Source organism: Catharus ustulatus, chromosome 18, assembly GCF_009819885.2.
Source record: "Catharus ustulatus isolate bCatUst1 chromosome 18, bCatUst1.pri.v2, whole genome shotgun sequence".
NCBI classification, from domain to species: domain Eukaryota; kingdom Metazoa; phylum Chordata; class Aves; order Passeriformes; family Turdidae; genus Catharus; species Catharus ustulatus.
Window position 1 is genome coordinate 4436501 of NC_046238.1, and position 20369 is coordinate 4456869.

A 20369-nucleotide genomic window follows, 5' to 3' on the forward strand; every position below is an offset into this window, starting at 1 on the left:
GCACAAAAGCTGGGTACGTTCAGGATGTTTAACTGGGCCCTGCTCAGGTTCAGGAGAAATGTAACTTGGGGGACAAAAGAATTGGCATTTTCTGAAATAACTGTTGTGCTTTAGTTGTTGTAATTATTACTGGTAGTTGCACTTAAATTGTTTTAAAACTTAGAGTAAAAATTATATTTCACAGTTACCTTTATTTACCAATTTTTATGAATCTTGATTTAATGACATGCTACTGCAAAAGTGCCCAGAATCCTGTGCAGAGACAGGATGGTTGACTTTTTGATTACAAATAAAATGGGAAAGCTCAGTTTTTCACTGATCCCATCAAGGATCACCATGGCAGTAGAACGGAAAAATTACTCTGGCAGGTATAAACAAGTATGTGGAGCACTCATTCAGTCATGAAGACTATTAATGTGTTTTCTTTATCACAGGGGTACTTCTGTAAGGAAAACAAGGAATGCAGATTTAAATTTTTTTTATGACTTTTCACCTCTTTTTAAAAAGATTTTTTTGGGATCTTTTATGAAATGCTTTTGCACCTTTCTTTAAAAGCCTCTCGTATCAGTGTGTGCTTGTGTAAACTTTACCAGTATTGATGCAGAGCCTGTTGCTTTTATCAGCCTTTCCTGTCTGGTTTGTGAGGCCTCTGAGGGCTTTTAAAACTACCTAACAGGAGGAAAAAGTATGGAAATGGAATTTCAGCCTCTTGTAGTTGCTGTGTGCAAGGGGAACACCTTTAATGCCAAGGTCTCTCTACAAGTTGTCCAAGATTGTGAATAACCATTAATTAGAGCTGTGGCCATGAGTGTAACTTAATTTCAGTAGAAAATGAAAGTAGGAATCAAAACCAAATATTTGGTGTAAATATTGAGATACCTGGAGTTTCAGGTTACATAAGAGATTTCTCTGTATGGACACTGTCCAAAGTCCTTGTGTTAGTAAACTCCATCCATTCCACTCTTTTTCCTCTCTTAGATTTTCCCCCTTTTTGTTTTGACTGTGGAGTGCCTGTCTACAGGTGAGGCTGTTTGGGTGTCTCAGTGAGTTGCATTATTGTAACACCATGAAAATTTAAAAAAAACCACAGAACAGATAAAACCACCAAGATCTTTGGCTGTGTTAAATGTCATGGGAATTCCTGGGTTGGAATTGGGCAAGCTGGGTATGTGCCATGGAGCAGATCCTATGCTCCAGCTGTTGAGTTGTGGTCTCTCTCTGCCAGAGGCACAGCCAAGAATTTTTCTTTTTTCCTTTAAATGACAATTTGAAGGTGACATGGTAAAATCTTCATGATGGGGTTTTGTATGTGAGGTAAGAATGTTGCTTGTAGTTAAGAATGCTCACTGATCCTTCTTGGAATGTGACAATTCCTTTGGCAAAACACAGAATACAGAGGCAAAAATAAGGAGCCTATAAAACCATGAGTTGTTTGTCATGTCTGAGGAGCCCAAGAGTAATTGGGTCTGGAGCCCTGAACTGAGCCCAGCCCATGCTGCATCTTTAAATAGTACCTCATGCCAAGCACAAGAGGTTAAATTAAGTTCTCTTACTAATGAAGCAGAAGGAGAGTTGGTGTGGAATGCAGGGCTGGGACAGCCTTACAAGGGCAGGCTCTGCTCCTGGGGGGACTGGAGCTGCCTGTGGCCCTCACAAGTGCTGGGTCCTGCTGTTTGTGGGTAGGATGATGGCTCATACAAAACCCTTTGGAAATGCCTGAATTAATGCTAATTGGAGTGGAGTGATGAGGGAACCCACCAGAGAGTGAATTCCTGACTGAGGTTCCCACAAGGAAAGAGCAGAAACTTGTCACAGTTAGTCCAGACTAAGGTTGCCCATCCTCCTGTCCTGTCTGCTTTGCTGGCAAAGGATCCTTCAGGGAGCCCAGTTGAGGTGAAAACTAATCCCAGGTGTCTTGTGGGGTCTTCAAGTGGATTTCCTTCCCAGTCCCATGGTGCTGGGATGGAGCTGTGGCAGGGGAGCCCCATGGGTGGAAGGACTCCCACTCATAGAGAAACTACAAGTCCCACCTGCCCCTCCTGGGCTGTGTTCTGTGCTCTGCTGCTTGCAGGCCTTCTTTAAATTGACCCTGCAATCCCACAGAGTCATTAACATAATTACATGTATTTGAGAGCAGGTGAAGCTCCAAATGAGCTGTAAGAGGCTTTTGGAAAATATAATGTAACCATGGAATTTTGTTTTCTGCTGAATGAGGGGAGAAACAAAGGTTGTTAGGTCTTTGTGTAGGGTTGTGTTTTTGAGCTGTAGGTGGAATAAATGTTAATAATGGAAGTATCCAGCAATGTTTGAATAACGAGGTCCCATTTATACAGAGGTAATTAGTCATGCACTTTGGGTAGCTGTGTGTATGTGCTCTGTTTTCTGGAGCTGCAGATCCCTGACAGACCCAGGGTGAGATAATCACTTGGATTTGTCAAGGGCAGAAGATCATCTTGTGCTGTTCTTGTTCAGGAACAAAGCCTCACTCAGCCAGGACTGCTGGGCTGGGGGCCAGTTGGAGAATTCTTCCCTGGGAGGGTGGTGAGGCCCTGGCACAGGGTGCCCCTGGATCCCTGGAAGTGTCCAAGGCCAAGCTGGATGAGGCTTGGAGCTGGACTAGTGGAAGGTGCCCATGGCCTCCACTCCCCTGCAAGTTCAGCTGAAGTGCTGGAAAAATCTCCAGCTATTTGAATTTGATGGTGAAGGTGCATCTGGATTGTTCACTAAAGCTTTTTGCCCTGATGTTAATTGAGGTGTAAATCTAAGCAGTAATTTGGATGCTTCAGTACCCAGCAGTGTGTTCACGTGGTGCCAGAAGATCCTAAATTTAGTATTGCAGAAAGACTCAAATCAGCACTTTTCCAATCTTCTGAGGACAAAAATGATATATTTGGTATAACTTTTTTTTCAGGGGAGGTATAATAAAAAAGTGAATATATTCTGTAGAGCATTTTCAGATCCTTCAAGTTCCATGGTCATGGGAGGGGTTCTTGCAGACAGCTGTAGGAGCACCTTGCTCTTTGCATCCTGGGTGAAATCTGGCTGTCCCTCTACCCCTGTGATATTCCACAAGGGTTCTGCTCTGCCTGTCCTGGGTGAAGTGAAGGAACTGCTGACTAACTCACATGGCAGCTCCAGGCAGTGCTCTCAGGCTGCTATTTCAGGGGCTCCAGCATCAGATGGAGCCTGAAACCCTCTGGGATGGCAGAGTGCCCCGTGCAGAATCCCTGCACTGCAGCAGGCACAGAGCTGCACTTGAAAAGCGCAGATGTTTGAAATATCACACTTAAATTTAACAGCATGAAAATGTGCAGGAAGTCTTAAATTCCAGCCTTGGCTGCAGGATCTTCTAATGTTCATGAAGCATTATCCATAACTCAGGTAGATAAATTAATTTTTTTTCCTATTTCTTTACAAATTTAAGGAACACCTTGCTCTTGGGGGATTTGGTCAAAACTATCTCTTTCCATTTCCATACGAAAATAACCCTGCAGCTCTTTGAGATAAGAACTGTGTGAGGGGAGGGGGGAAAAAGGATTTTCTCTGTTGACTGGATTTTCTTTGATTACTGTGGGGTTTTATAAAGCTGCTAATTTGCAAGTATTCAAAACAAATACATTCAGAAATGAGAATAAGTATGGGAATGCTATATACTTGTGTCTGAAGTTTTTCCTGGAGGTAAGTTACAGGCTGGTGGAGCTGAGCTCCTCAAAGCAGGGATTAAAAGGGAAGGCACCCCATTTCCTCAGGGCATCTTGGGTTCCTGCGTGCCTGGAGGGCACATTTCTGATACAACAAACCTTACGCAAGAGCCATTGCATCAAATGTTATCTAGAAATTCTTTGTTCCATTGAATCTCTTCCTGGATAGTTCAGAGGAGCAGAGGGTGATGCAAGTTCATGGTACTTTGTATGGTAAATTAAGCAACAGCCACAAACCCCCTTGAACAAACAAGAGAACGAACAACTTCCAACTTGCCTGTCTTGCCTCTTTCCCCTTGGTCCTGAGCTAGTCACAGCTTGACTTTGGACTTTTAAATCCAGACTTACGTCATGAACTTAGATTTATTGATTTAAACCCATGGCTTTTATTCCTGCTGTCCTCCCAGGTGGGCTGTTCTCAGGAATTCCATGGCTGGTGACACCTGGGGTCCTCTCGTTACCCTCAATCATTTTGGGTTTGTGGGACCAGCCCTGTGGTGTCCCAGCAGCTGGGGAAGGACATGGAGCCCAAAAAGCAGAAAAACACCTCTTGCAATGGTCAGACCTGCTCAGCTTTGGTTTGAGCCTCTGGTTTAATCATTATCCTGTGCTGATAGCACAGCCTGCGCCGTGTCCCCCTGGAGCCCACGAGTGGCACCGTGCAGCAGGTGCAGGTGCTGGCACTGCCCAGGAGCTGAGAGCAGGAGGAGGCTGCAGGAGTGACCCCACGGCGGTGGGAATGTTCTGCTGCAGGTGGGACACATTCCCTGGCACAGCCCCGTTCCCCAGGAAGGGTTAAAATCAGTAAATCCACGTGACGTACGCGAACTATGAATCATTCCAATAGATCTGTGCAACTCCTGCCTGCTCCCGAGCCAGCAGATGCTGTTCCCCGGTTGCCATGGGAACCCTGCCTGTACTAGAATAAAGCCCAGCCCAGATCCTTCCTTGGGCAGACCTCTGCAGCTCTGGTCACCTCCTCATTGTTTCCTCCCCGGAGCACAGGCGAGGCAGGGACAGGGAGAGGAGGGATCAGCATTCCAGAGGCAGCAGCAGCAGCGTTCTGCTGTTCCTTAACCTCGTGTGCCTTAGGCGGGAGCGTGGCAGAGCCAGCCTGGGAGCCTCCGAGCATCTGTGCGCATCCAGAGCTGCTCCGGGAGGCGTGGGGACACTCTGCTGCGTTTGTCCCTCGCCTCAGAGCCCCCCTGCAAGCACGGGAGCTGATGTCATCCAGCAGCTTTTTTGGCAGGCTCTGAGTCCCGCGGGGAAGGCTGGACACGCTTCCCTTTCAGCTTCGCTCCACACTTGTGCCAGGGGAGAGCTCCAGGATGGCAGCAGGGCTGCTGAGGAGGGGATTCTGCTGCTGACACCTTTCTGCAGAGTTTGCTGAGAAGAATCTGGATTTATTGTTCAGAAGATCGAATCGATTTGCTGCTAAATGGATTGTACAGGAGCACCAGAACTTTGGTCAATGTACTCTCACCTGCTGAGTGGCCGAGCCAGGAGAATAAGATTTGTTTTATCCTTCTGATATTTACAGCAAAGCAAAAACTTGGCTTTATAAGGGAGTTGCTTTTCCTGCTCTGGAATGAGAGAATAAGAGCCTAATTCTCTGCTTGCAAATGGACTCGTTTCAAGTGACTGTGTCAGGATTTAAACACTGATTTATCTCTTTAACATGGCTGAATTAAACATATTTTGATGGAACTCTGCAAAGCCGATTGTAAGTAGGAAAAGTCTTTTATTTTTTCCTACTTGACAAATACCAATCTCCCACGTCACATCTTTGGTTATTTAATTTTAGGAATATGCTGAGGGTGATAGTGCAATGCTGTTTACCTTAGCCGGAAATACTTTATACACGGAATCACTTTTCGCAAAATAAATCAGGGTTGTTAAGGAGAATATATTTTAATTGCTACTGAATATTGATATTTCATCTCTGCTGGAAAAAAAAAAAAACACAAATGGATTACCTTGGAGACAAACTGACAGTGGCACAAACTCACATGACCCAGTGGATGGGCACAGTGCGGAGATCCTTGCAGGAAGCACTAAATTTAGTCACTACTGCGGTGGCTCATGAGAGGAGTGGAGGGGAAGGTGGCACCAGGACTCCCTTCAAGAGAACCTCTTCCTTCAGGCACTTTGCATCCCGGAGCAGAGAGTCCTTCCGAAGGTTTTCAGTGCGGAGTCAGCAGAGGTTTTCCTCTCTGAGGAAGAGGCAGCCCAGCTCAGAGCCACCCGAGCTTGTAAGCAATGCACCTTTCTGACACCCTCAAGGGAGACAACTCAGTGCAAACCCTTGGGTTTGTTGCAGCATTTTATCTCCTAACAAAAGCTCCCTCCTGTCACAAAACCTCCCTCCTGTCTGCTTTTCCATCTAAAAACAACCCCCAGAACACCTCCAGATAGTGCTGTCTGTCTGTCTGCTCCCAGCTGCTTTCTTCCTGCAGAGCAGGTGGATGTTTGCATTTGCCAGGGAAAATCAGGGTTTGGGGAATGGGAAAAATGTGCTTCGTTTTGAAGCAACACAGTGAGGTAGGACATGTATTGGTCTGAAATTAGAAAGTTGAACTGAAACTGGGCTGGTGTTGGTTGGCTCCCTAGCTCAGGCCAGCCCAGCTTTGGGTTTGCTTCAGTATTTGTGATTTTCCAGTAAAATAATGCCTGAAGCTAAATTTGTAAGAAGAAGAGTGAAGTGCTGTCACTGTGCAGGCAATGTAAATGATCATTATTTCCTTATTTTACTGAAAAATAGTTGTTTTTTTTTTTTTTTTCTCAGAATGCTTCCTACTTTGTCATGCCCTGGAAGCAGTAGGGTCAATATGACTTGTGAAGGCTGTGGTGTGGCAGATGGAGTACAATTCCTGGGAGCAAAGGAAGGGTGAAGAGCTCTTGGTTCTGCACAGCTCTGTGCCAGACAGAGCCCTTTCCCACCCTTTTCCATTGGTCTCCAGGTTGTTTTCAGGAAGGACATGGCATGGCAAAGAGGTGGAGGAGAGGCTGGTTTCCTGAAAGCTGTGATCCTCCTGACCATTATTGACACCCCCAATTGTAGTTCTGGCACATCCTGCAAAGCAGCAAAGGTTGATAGGGAGTGAAAGGGAAGCAAATCTGGTTTATTCTGTTTTATTTCATGGAGAGGAGCTGAAACCAATAGTTTGAGTTGTAATTGAAACTGGTGATTTAAGCCCAATGTTTGACCAGTGACTGTGGTTGAGTTGTGTGGAAAGGGGCCCCATGCTTCAGTGCCAACATGTGGGTAAATCCAAACTCTCTGAAGTGGCTAAAATGTTTTAGTTTATTTTTTATTATTATTAAACAAAACAGTTACTCACTGTGAAGTGTAAACACAGGCAGCTCTGGCGGGGTTTGCTCAGGGAACGAGCGCAGGTGACGCTGCATTCCTTGGGCAGGTGTGGTGTTTGAATACAGCTCCTTCCAGTGCTCTCTATCAGCACTGGGTAGAGCATTTCTGTCCCAGCTTGCTATCCATGTCCTGTTTGAACAGACTGGGAAAGAAAATAGTGTCAAGTAAGCACAAAAGAATGAAGAAGAAAATATTTGGTAACCACTGTTACAGTGTTAGCATGGTGAAGTTCTCTTGGCTTCTTTTTGAAGCTGGTGTTTTAGATTTATTGGAATCATCTGAATGAGCAACTCATGTAAAAGAAGGCTGAAAAATGGGAATGTGAAACCTGCAGAGGACAAGTGTTCTGCTGTCCTACACAGCTCTGCTTACAGAGCAGAAATCAGGAGACACAGGGTGACCTTTTCACTTAAGTCACTGGTGACAGTGCTGGAGCTGCTGTTCCTCTGTTTCAGCAGGAATTTTGCTTGTGCTTGGCTTTATGTGTGAATTTGGTTTCACTTGGGCTCCAGCTTAAGGTCTGAGCACTCCAAGAAGTTTGTGGTTGGTGCCATTGTGTCTGTGGCAAATGACTGGTGAGTACAGACCTGGAGCTGGTACTTTTTTACCTGATTGCAACAGGGTCTTGTCTACTGACAGTAACTACTGACATTGTGCTACAAAACACTGTGGAATGAGTAAACAGTGTGTAATTCACGTAGACTGACTTCTGTGCTGCTGTAGTTAGAGCAGTCACTCAGGGCTGATGGAGTTTTTAAACAAGGAGCAGCTGTGCTCCTGAATTCCTGCCTGACACAGCCAGGGCCTTCCAGCTCCCTTCCCTGCTGCCACTGGTGGCTACTGGTGGAGAACTTGGCATCATGTAAAGCACAGAAAGCTGTCCAAATTCAACTCAGGCAGCACAATTTAAGTCAGTGTGAGTAAACTTCATCACCCTCACATCTGCAAATCCAGAGCTGAGCTTGCAGAAGTTTTTACTTTGCAGCGAGACCTTTTTAAATAGAAGCTGATTTTTCTTTCAGGTATTTTGATGGAGTTAATTGTCCATTTTCATCTCATGTCATCAGCTTGGTGTCTTTGTAAGAGGAGCAGAGAGACATGCATTAAACATGGCCCCTGATTTAATCAGGGTCTATGGGTCATGGTTCTATTATAGGTGTGAGATCTGGTTTCACAGCCAGCACTGTTCTAGGTCTCGAGGTTTGTTGCCATACAATAAAACCAGGGCAAGCTGCTTGATTCCCTTGGCTCCACTTACACTGCTAAAAAAAGTCATGGAAAACCTCAGAGGTGTTTCACACAGAACAGGAAAGATGAATTCTGGGGCTCAGTGCGGTCGATGTGCTTTACCTAACTTGCTCTGATACGTGCTAAAAATAACACCAAAGTGCATTCAGCAGTGGTTTGCTTTTGGTGTACTGGACAATCAAAGAAAATGTTTTTATTCCAAATTCATCTAGCAGCATCACTGTTACTTAGTTTGGATTCAGTTTTTAATTCTAAAATGAAGATGGAAGTGATTTGTTTGATGCATGTCCCAGATGTGCAGGGAGGTTTTTGTTGCGTCCTACAGCCCTTTCCCTGCTAGAGGCTGAAATTCCCATCCTAGTTTTTATGAATCTTCCCAGATGTTTCATTCTAACCTTGCACAGCTTGTTGCTGGGGAGAGCTGCTGGACTCTGCCTTTCCCCCTCGAACAGGATCCCCTTCTGGAGCAGGTGAGGGTCCTGGTTTGAGTTCCACACCTGGGACTGTGTCTCTGCTTCTGAAAGAGCTTCGATCTGCAGTGCCTGTTATGTTGTACCCAGCTCTGTCTTCAAAAAGTTTGTCCTTTGTGGTGAAAATCCTTCAACAAACGATTTGTGAAGAGAAATTACTACAAGCTGGCACTTTGGTTCTGAACTTGGAATAGGTACAGGCCCTACAGTGAGTAGTTGCTGAATTGTTCTGCCCTACTATTCACTGAGAACACAGTGAGTTCTTCTCAAAAATAATATTTTGGTACTATCAGTAAATGGAATTTTAATCTTTAAATTTTATCTTTAAATTCCCAGGGAGCTGTTAGGGTAGGGGGAAGCAAGTTTGCAGTGAGCAGGCTTTAAAAATGAGTTGTTTGTCTTGTTTGGGGCTGGGGGGAGGAGTGAAGCTGTTCAGTTTAATTAATGAAGATACAAGGGCCAGTGCTGAAACAGTTCCTGCTTTTTCATTCTTAATAACTTCTCTTTGGTTTAACAGGCCATGAACGTAGCTGGCAGATAAATCTGGGCCAGAAACCCACAGTGATGGGCATTTGGTAGCTGCCTTTGTTGTTCTCTCTCGTTATTTTTGACAGGAATAATTATTTAAACTACTTTACTCTGTGGTTTCACTTAGGCTGACTGCAAAGAGTTGATTTTTACCGTGCTCTTAAACAAGAAAAAAATAGCCTAAATGAATTTAGAGGTGATATTTTGTGCTCTACCTTGCTGCCTTTTTTTTTTTTTTAAAAAGTGATAGCTTCTCTGAACACAAGCCTCAGAATCATAGAATCCCAGAAGAATTTGGGTTGAAAAGGGGCTTAAAATTTTCCAGTGCTACCCCTGCCATGGGCTGGGACACCTTGCACTATCCCTTGGACACTTCCAGGGATGGAGCAGCCTCAGCTCCTCTGGGCACCCTGTGCCAGGGCCTCACACCCTCCCAGCCTCCCTGTTCTGGCAATCCACTTTTATTGAAATTGGTAATATTGTGAAAGATTTGGGAAACACTGCTGGTTCTGGGGGGGTGACTGTGTGTGTGTTTTGACTGCTGTCTCCTAAAACATCTCCTGAGCTGTGTGCTGAAACGAGCATGTTTGTTATTCACTTGTTGTCAGGAAATCCTATCACTTTCTGTACATCTTCCATTCCAGGCTTGAAGCTAACGAGCACTCTTTTCCCAGGAATGTTTGTTTGAAGTTTAACTTGTGTCTCATGTGGAGAGACGTTAACTGTGCAGAAGAGCTGTGAAATGCAGCATTTCGAGTAGGAGGTGTTGATTTCAACTATGCAGCTTTTCAAAAAAAGCAAATCTATTCCCTCCTTGGCACCCCAGTATGAAATTGCCTTGTTCTGGCTTGTGTCTCCTGCAGTGTTGAAGTCGAGGGATCCTGTTCCACGCTTGGTGCCAGGTTTTATTAACACTGATGGGAGTTACACGTGCCCTGGGGAGAGCCTGGATTCCCTCTCACTGCTCAGGATCTTCCTGATGGAGCCTCTGGCTCCTTCCTGCTGCCTTGGCTTTCTTAGGGGTTCATTCCTTATCAGCTTGACTGCCTGAGGCTGAAAAGGAAATTTAATCTGATGCTATAGGAGAGGTTTTAAAGATGTTCCCAGCTAGCTGCTCTGCTGTGCTGTGGTGTTGTATGTTCCCACCTCTCAGAGGAAGTGCTCTTGTGGCTCACTCAGCCCTAGCAGGGCTTATATTTAGAATTAGATTCTCCTCTGCTTTTTGCACATCGAGTCGACCTCTGCTTCATCTTCAGCCTTGCCCTGCACCACCTGAGGTGTGTGGTGAGTGTTCACAGCAGAGCAGCTCGATTTGCAGGACAGAAAAAATGACAAACTCTCAAATGTCTTTGAAATCCTCTGTGGAATGAGGAGGATAACAGCACCAGGAGTCACTGCAGGGGCAGGGAGCTGATGTCACTGCATGATGGTAACCAGATCCCTGGCAAAACCAACTTCATCTGCATTAATTTGACCACATTCTCTGTTGTGGCCAGAATCGATGCAGGGTACACTTTGGGTTTCTCTTTGTTGCTGCAGCCTGTGCCAGGGCTTCACCACTCTGACAGGCAAGAATTTCTTCCTAATATCTGATCTAAACCTGCCCTTTGCCAGTTAAAACCATTCCCCTCCACGTCCTTGTCCAAAGTCCCTCCCCAGCTCTCTTGGAGCTGCAATTTTTGCTGTGCCTTTCCAGGGAGAGAGGGTTGGAATTCAGTCCTGTGCATCAATGGGGAAGCAATGGAAAGGTGAAAAATTAGACCAGTCACCCTCTAAAAACAACTCCTGTTTCGTAAGGGAAATGCTGTCAGGCTTTAGCATCAGGGCTGTAATTGGTGGTTGGAGATGTATCCCTGTGGAAGAGGCAGGGAAAACTCATATGGAGAGGCAGGCCAGGGTTGCATAGCAACAGGGAGGCTGTCAGGGCTGATGGTATGTATGAGATGCTTGGTACTGTGGGACTGGAACGTACTCCACTGCCCCTGGGAGAGGGAAACATCCATTATTTAAAAGATTTTTGAGCAGAGCAGTGGAGCTCCTTAGGATCTAAGAGAGCTAAATGTGGTGTGTGAGTGCTCACAGTCACATGGGGCACACGTGTGTTTCTCCAGGCGTTGCTTGTGCATTCAGCAGCAGCAGCAGCTCCAGTTTTTCACATCAAACCAGCTTGTCCTGCCCAGCCCAGGATGTGCTGGGGCCAGCAGGATCATGGAATGGTTTGGGTTGGGAGGGAACTTAAAGCTCATCCCATTCCAACCCCTCCATGGGCAGGGACACTTCACTAGCCCAGGGTGCTCCAAGCCCTGTCCAGCCTGGCCTGGGACGCTTCCAGGGATGGGGCAGCCACAGCTGCTCTGGGTAACCTCTGCCAGGGCCCCTCCACCCTCACAGGCAGGGATTTCTTCCTAATATCCATCTGAACCTACAGTTTGTCAGTGGGAAGCCATTCCTCCCTGTCCAAAGTCCCTCCCCAGCTCTCCTGGAGCCCCTTTAGATTCTGTAAGGTCTCCCTGGAGCCTTCTCTTCTCCAGGCTGAACAATTCTCTGCTCCATCCCTCTGATCACCTTCAGTGCCTCCTCTGGACTCACTCCAGCATCTCCATGTCCTCCCTGTGCTGTGACCCCAGAGCTGGACACTCCCCAGAGCAGGCACCACAGGCACTCTCTGCCCTCTCCTCACCTGCTGACCACCCTGGAGGTGGCTGTGATGGGCTGTAAAGCCCTGGAGGCTCTGAGATGGATTCATTCCATTAATTGTGTCCCTGCTCTTGGGGCTGGTCTCCAGGGATGGGGCTGTGCTGTCTGAGGCTGTTGTGCTGGCTGGGGAGCCTTCCCTCGTGCTGGAGGTCTGTAACTCATCCCTGAGCTCAGCTGGGCAGTTCCTGGAACTCTTTATCTGGGGCTGCAGCAGGGAGGGTGGGAGCAGAAGGTGCTGCCTCAGCCTGGAACGTTCCCTGAGGCTCTGAGTCCATTCAGCAATTAATTAAAGCATTGGGTTGGCTGATCTCACCAGTCTGAATCCCACCTGATTGCTGGGAATTAAGAGGAGCTGGAGCCATGACTTACTCCTTATGGGCAGCATTCATTGGATGCATAGTAAGTACAGATGGAAATCCTGGGATCCTCTTCCCACTTGCTGTCTTGACATTTGGGTATTTCCAAATTAAAATCTGTGGTCTGTGACCCATACAACCTCTTATTATGGTGGGGTTTTCAGTGTTGGTTGGTTTCAATATGATTTTATATTCTGATAATTCTGTTAGTACTCCAAAATATGTAGTTCACCTCTGAGTCCTTAGAATCTTTAGAATTATTGTAGAATAATTTAGATTATAAAGCTCTGGAGCTCATCAAGCTCAGCATCCCATTCAAAACAGAGTCAACTACAAAATAATATTATAAAATATGAATAAGTGGAGGTCTATGGCTGTCTTCCTGGCGTGCTGCAGCTGGAATACCTTTTGGGATTTGTAAGGGCTTGTGAGCTCTCCTAAAATGCAGTGTCACACTGAAGGGGCAATTTGACCACATTTTTCCTTCTTTAATTAAAGTAAGGAGAGGAGAAATGAAAAAAAAAAAAAACCAAGAAAAGAAAAGCAGGCCTTTTCAAGAAATCAACACCATTTTTTCTCTGAGTTGTGTATTAACCAGGCAGATGGTCAAAACTTCCTTCCATTGTGCAGTTCCTCTTCATACCCAATCCATGCCAGTGGAATTTAGCTCTGAACATTCACACTCAAGCTGTGGGCTGTCACTTTGGCTGGCTGATGTCTCGGGCTCCTTGGCAAACAAAGATATTTTTGAAACTGTCTGTGCAGCTTCTGACTCAGGAGATCTCTTGGAGCTGGTGTTCCTCCTGTGCCAGCTCTTCATTTCCCATCAGTTCAGGAGAGTTTTGCACATAAATGTCTGCATTGACCCAGAGTCGGGGTAATTTTGGGGCTGGTGGGACCAATGTTGTGTGTGCATCGTTTTCAGGAATGGAAATTGCAGGAGTAATCAGCCTGGACTGTAGCCAAGCCCAGCTTAATTCCAAGGGTGGACTGAAAGAGGCATAATTGCAATGGCTCATTTTAGAAGAACCAGAGGCAAAGCAGGACACAGCTCAGTTGCTTTATTTTATAAAAAAATTAAGTTGTTTTTTTCCCCCCTAACTCCTGGTGTAAGAATTGGGAAGTTAAAGATCAAAGCTTGGGGAATTACAGCATTTTAAACCTGGATCAGGTATGGGTTTTATTTGATTTGGGAGATTTTTCTGTTATCATAAATTAGAAAAGTTCTAATGTGAGTTTATCTTCTGTGCTGAAAAGACACCAGACCCCTCTTTCCTGCTTTTTCCTTTGGAATGAGTGGTTTGGCAGTTCCCTGAATATTCTATTTATGGAGGAAATGTCTGTACCTTGCCTGGCTTCGTGTGTTGACTGCCTTGAGTCTTTCACGAGTGTGGTGACAGTGATAGAAAAGAGATCTTCAAAAGAAAAGCTAAAATTCTTCATTCTTGCTAATAATCTCCTTCTGGCAAGGAAAATCTTCCTGGTTTGTTGTCACTTCCTTCCTCAGCACCCCCTCTCCTCTGAGCTGCTGCACAGGTTATAAATTGCTTTTCTGCACCACCCTCGGTGCCCCCAGCCAACACCTCCTCCACCAGCCAAGGAGAGGATCAGCTCCTCTTCCCACTCCTTATTTTTGTGCTTGGTACCTAGAGAACGTTTATTTTTTTTCCAATTAATCATTTGGCACCTTAAAAAGTACGTGTTGAAAGGGCCTGTCAGGGAAGGGACACAATCATCTTGAAATAAGCAGCTTCCTCCAGAAACAAAATGAAATAATGATTCTGAATATAACAAAGTCTTTAGAATGTAGAGAACTCCAGATTTCACAGAGTCTGGAGTGTTTTATTCCTGACATTTCGACTTTGTTTGTTGTATTGAACTTCACAATTTCTTTGGAAGCAGTAATTTTATTTCTTTTTCAATGCATAATTTTTTTCTATTTTTTTGTTTTGGGTTTAGCACAGAGAAATGACTCTGCTAACAGTGTCATTCTGGCCAGCAGTGTATATAAATGTTAGGTATTACTGAGCCTTCAGAGGAGTGATGTTTTTTGCATCTAAACTTGACCCCTGTGGCTGCTGAGGAATTTTTATCTGGGCTGTCCACACCCCTCCTGTACAGCCCCCAGGGCCCTGATAACTCAGCACTGTGTAAACAAGGGCTCCCCACTGCAGCACAACAAAAACTGCTCCTCTGCTGCTCCTGTTCTGTTCCTTAGCTTTTTATTCTGATTTCTGGTAGAAACAATGGGAGTGATTGCAAATAAAATGGTGCCGTGTGTAGAGGTAATGGGCTTTAGTTGTAAAGTGGAAAATACTGTACAAATTGATTATATGAGTGGGGTGACTCATGATGTGGGATTGGCATTGAAAAAATTCATAATGAGCAACAAGGTGGAAAAAACCAACCCAGAATGAGCACGGGCAGTTGGGAGGGAAGCAAAAAGAGCCACTGATATTTGTTATGCCTTTCCTAGAAGGGCAAAGGTGCTGTGACCACTGAGCCCAGGAGTCCCTGGAGCAAATCATGGGATTGGGAAGCTGCAGAGGGAATTTGTGGAAGGCAAAACATAAGAGCCAAGCCAAGCAGGAGGAAATGCCCTGTGGTTTCTAGGAAATAGCAGGCTGTCTCCTGTGCTGGAAGCAGCGTGTGCCTGGCTCGCGTTTGGAATCTTGTACCTGGCATGGACTGGGAAATGGAAGAGCTGAACTCGCCTCCAGGCATTCATGTACAGATCTCTAGTTAGACATCTCTCTAGGATAGGTTGGACTCCATCTTTCTGAGGATTTTTTCCAACCTTAAAGATGCTATGATTATAGGGAGTGTAAGAACCAGGAACATCTGCAGGAAAAGTCTGTTCCGTGTAACTCACAAACTGAGCCAGTTTTACTTGAGTATGGCAAACAGAATTTAACTTGGTCTTTAATTTGAGATGCATGGTGATGGTTGGAGTAAATGGTGGAGCCTTTTGTATTTTCTTTACATTAAAACACAAACACTTTGTCAGCAGCAAAGAGCACGACAGGGCTGGAGAGTGGCTGTGGCCACTGGGAAATAAGAACTGGTTATGAGAGCTGGAAGTGTTGTGGGACTTCTTCAGTAGCTAGGTGTCAGCTCTGCTGAATTATCCTTAATGGTTTTATAGTCTTAAGGTAGCAGTCTTTAGGTGTACAAAATTGAGGAAACAAATAAATATGCAATCTCTTTTTTTCCCCCCAAAATTGAAGGAATTCTACATATGAAATATGGGATTTCTTAATTATTGTTACTTTGTGTGTGCTGCCTAAAGAGAAAGAGATGTGTTCTTGTCCCAGCAATGTGTTCTGCTCAGGGGGTACTTACAAAGAGAGAAAAATCTTTGGATTTTTCCAAGGGCAGGTGGAAAACCATGTAATTTGGTGTCAGATAAAATCTTGATAAGCAAAACTGATGTGGAGCTGAAAGCCATGTTTGTATTTGTTCAGGGTAATGAAGGTGAAAGGAACCAACAGTTAATTATCTGCTCCCAGTGTAGGATTTCAGCAACTCTTGGAGCTCCCTGAATAACTCAGCACAACTGCAGGGCTGGGTTGACATTGGTGTGCTGCAAATCTGGGGTGCCAGCACTGACCCACTTCTCTCCCTGGAAAGATGAGGGCCTGGGCTCCACTCATTCCTTCTTGGGAAAGCAGCAGATCCATGGAATAAAAACAGTCAGGAAAGGAGAGGTCAGAGTAAAACAAAACAAACCCTCCGTGGTCTGTCCTGCCTTGGGTTTGGATGTTACATCAGTTTGTAAAAGGCTTTTTGTGTCTGGCCCTGTGTTTATTTACTTTTTATTTATGCATTTTGTTTTGAATGTCTTCCAAAGAAAGCTTGAAAAAAAAAGAAAAGGAAAGGATCATTTTATTAAACTCAGGAAAAGAGCAGTGGAGTTGATGTTTGCCTGCTGTGCTTGAGGAGATGAAATGTCATTCCCAGCAGAATTCCTTGTGCTTGCATAGGTGCTTTGAGAAGTTCTGTGCAACCTGAGATAAAAGCAATATTAAAGCAGCATGGAGTTCCTGAAACCAGGGAGTCAGGAATCCATTATTTGCCCAGGAAAACAATTACAGAGAGCTCCTATACAGAGAATTACCGTACAGGGAATTGTCGCTCCGAGTTCTTCGCGTTTAAATTCATCCCCGTTCGGCCAAGTTTAATCGTCAGATTCCAACCCATTACTGCCAACAAAACCTGTTAATCCCTCATCCAGGGGCTGGAGCACTGACTGGAGGTTTCTTTGCAGGACCAGCTGAGGCAATGCTTCTCCAGGCAGCCTCCAGGGGCGAAGGACACGGACACGCTGGTGCAGGAGCCCGACAGCCAGTACGGCACCTGGAACGAGCAGCGGCACAGCGGAGACAGGTGAGGCCTTTGCTGGGCTCAGGGGAGCTGCTGCAATCCTCTAACCACTTCATCAGTGGTTTGTCTCAGTCTCTTCTGCCCTCACTCAAAGCCAGGGTTTAAAAATACACAAAGGAAATGGATTTTCTTGTGTTGGGGCGTGGTTGGTTATTAAATCTTATCAAAAAGTGCAGAGAGTTTGGCAGCACTTTGAGCCACCTGCTAGAAGTGAGCAAAATGGAGACAGATCCAGCTGCTGCAAGGTCTCTTAAAGCTAAACAGTCCAACAGAGAATTAACATCTGTATCATTTATCATTTTAACCCAATGACTAACTTCCCATGGCCCTCAGTGTGACACTGTCTAACCAGAAACTACTGCCTGAAACCATGAAAAAGGAAGATGAACACCAAAAGAGACACCACCCAAAATCCTCCATCTTGTCCCATACCTATTACTATGCTGTAAACCTTAAATTTAAAACCCTTTACCATGTGAAAGCACACACTGCTATTTAACTACACACTGACCACATGATTTTAATTTCATCACTCAGGTTTAGAAGCCTTTTCCAAGGCCTCAGGTCCAAAGCAGTGTTCTCTAGGGGGTCAGTGACAGGAAGCTCAAAAACTCCAGGTCTCTTGGTTCCAACACAATCCCACAATTCCAGAATGGTCCACATTGGAAGGGCCTTAAAGATCATCTCATTCCAACCCTCAGCCATGGGACACCTTCTGCTAGAGCTCCAAGCCCTGTTCTTGCACACTTCTGTTTGTTTTTAAATTTGATTTTTTGTCATTGCCTGTTGGGATTGTTATGGGTTTATAAAACTTGGTTTTAAAGCTTGTTTTTAACACTAGATTCTAAAGCTTTTGCTTTTTAAGGCACTTAAAGCATGTTTTTACTTACTTAAAACTAACATTCATACTTCTACTTTATATCTATGCAACTTAATATTTCTACTTAAAACTAAAACTTACCACCTCTATTTCATGTCTGTGTGACTTAATGCAATTTAATTTCTTTAAAGATTTTTAATTCAGTTCTTACATTCTGTTCTCTCTCTGAGAGACTCAGAAAAGCCTCTGTTATCACATTCCAACATCTGCCATTCCTTTAACAATATTATTGGGGGGCTGAATGGCAAAATCCCTCTGGAGCAGGGACTCTGGGCCTCAGGTGGGTGACACAGAGTGCATCTCTCCATGCCCACATCTCAAACTCTTGAGTGTTTTATTGGTGGTGAAGTGGAGGATGAAATGGAGTATCAGCTGAGTGAAACTGATATTGAGTATTGCTGATGCTTTTCTGTTCTTAGAATGATTTAGTGAAATAAACCTAGAGCAGCAAAGTGTGAGGTTTTTTTATAGTTCACACCTGTTGTGTAAATTACAGCTTGATGTACCCTGAACTCGTGTCCTGTCTGCTCAGTGTGGTGTGAAAATAGCATTTGAGCTGGTTTTTAATGCTATATTTGTTGGGATCTTACAGCAGACATTAATGTCAATTACATTTGGTTTGTTCTGCACTTGAGAACTGTGTGTTATAAATATTTTATTGCTTATGAAATCAGGGTAACGACCAGCTCGAGGTTCAGCAGCCAAGTGAGTGCCAACAGTGACAGCCAGGCTGCTGTAAAATTAACTTGGATTCCAGGATGGTGCAGACATTTCTGAGATCAGTTTCTTAACAAAGGTGCTTGTCTCAGCTTCAGGGCAGACAGCACTGGAGAGTTATTTCAATCCATCCATCCTGATTAGAACAGCTCCACCTAAACATTCCGGTTCACTGAAGGATTGAACTCAATCCCATGTGCTGCAATTTTGTTTGCACTGCAAGAAATGTTTAGGTTTTGCCTTTTTTATGGTATGATGGTGACAGTGTAAAGACTCTTCAGCATTTTGCCACCCCATTGCTCTGCTTTATTTTGACTTACAGCTCATTGCAGGGGAATTACTGCTGGATTAATTCAGGCACTTGAAGAGAAATGAGATTAATGTACTTTTAAATAATGGATGTCTTGCTGGAATCTATTGAACGTGCTTTTTGTCTGCAGTTGATTTTGGATGAAGTCCCTGCCAGGAGCAGCTCAGGATGTTCTCCTGGTGTTGCTGTGGGTGCTCTGAGCAGGGCTCTGCCTTTGGTGCCTCCTGCTCAGCCCAGCTGGAGGCAGGAACTCCCAGGAGATGTTGATGGTTCAGTTTTCCTGTTTGGCCTGGCTCACTTCCCTCGGAGCATTTCCCCTGCCAGCCCCACAGTGTCACATCCCACAGGGTCCAAACAGTGTCACAGCCTCCTGCTGTGCTGGGGAAACCTCCAGGCTGGGGCATTTCCCAGTATTGGAGCCACGGAGGGATTATTTTAGGAGTGTTCCATTAGTGCTTCTGACCTCATCTTCATGGAATCCCAGAGTCCTTAAGGTTGGAAAAGCCCTCCAAGATCACTGAGTCCAACCTTCCCCTGAATCCCATTAAACCAAGCAGTGCCACCTCTGCTTGGCTTTTGCACACTTCCAGGGGTGGTGATTCCATCTTCTCTGGGAGAGAGAGGGAGTTTTGAAAGCAAAAGCCAACATGGCAATAGGATGAACACAGTTCTTGTCCTAGATGAGCTTTTGGAAGGTGAAGGAAGGAGTATTTTGCTCTAGAACTGAATCACTGCTGGAATTAGTGTAAGGAGCTCCTCTGGGCTGGTTCCAGTGGGCTTTGGCCAGTAACTCCTTGGGATACTTCAGGCACAGAGGTGAAACCATCTCCTCCAATTTGGAAATGTTAATTGGATTTTTCTTAGTTTATCTAGAAGATTTTCTTTTAATTTTTCTCAAGTATTTTAATAAGCTTTTCGAAGTTATCACTGTAGAAAAAACTCTTTTAGTTTAGAACAGTCTTCATAAGGAAAATTATTGTTTTTTACAGGAAAATAATTGGTTTTAGGTGGTGGATCCATACAGCTCTGACTCCTCATTTCACAGGCTGAAGCAACACCTTCTTTATGCCCTCTATACACTGCTAAAACTAATTAAATTTAATTGCAGTTGAGAGTGAGGATTGCTGTCAGTTTATTCCTTGTGATAACCATCCTGCTGGGTTTGTGTGCTCCATCTGAGGGATGATTCTCAGAGAAATGTCTCTAAATGCACCTGTGGAACATTGGGGCAGCTCATGGATGTGCTCACAAACCCTGAAATCTTAATGAAGTCATAGAAAGAGGTGCATGATATATCTCAGTAATGAGAACTGAAAATACTGCTTCAATTTCATTTCTCTGAAGGGAATTTTCTCCCCTAATTTTCTGTTCACTGGAAAGAATCCACTGCACATAACAGGGTTTGGACTCCACGTTTGGGGATGAGCTGTGCCACAGGGGTTGGTGTATGGGGCTCCAATTGTGCAGGAACCCCAAAGGAAAATCCATTGGGAAGGTTTGGGAATGAGGAACCACCAATCAGTGCTAATTCAGTTGGATTTCTGTCACATCTTGCTCTCAGGTATTTCAGTTTTAAAAACCTCTGTGCATTGTATCAGCTGCAGCTCTGGGATGCAGCAGGGAAGGGACTTTTTGGAGATGTGCAAATCCAGCAGGATCCTTTCAACACACCCTTTAATTTCCATGAAAGGTCCTGCAGATTGTCC

At 44.8% G+C, this 20369-nt stretch overlaps 1 protein-coding gene across 6 annotated transcripts in view; it reads left to right on the forward strand.

Moving 5' to 3' along the window:
• Positions 1-20369, forward strand: part of KIAA1671 (KIAA1671 ortholog) — a 64860-nt gene that overhangs the window by 37683 nt on the left and 6808 nt on the right. For 4 of the 6 annotated variants that reach the window (XM_033075726.2, XM_033075728.2, XM_033075727.2 and 1 more), the window contains one exon: positions 16641-16759. In XM_033075726.2, the coding sequence (XP_032931617.1) occupies positions 16641-16759 (119 nt within the window). Of the gene's footprint in view, positions 1-4624; positions 5954-12277; positions 12417-16640; positions 16760-20369 lie in introns of those variants that run through there. The other 2 variants (XM_042779830.1, XM_042779832.1) reach the window with 2 other exon arrangements.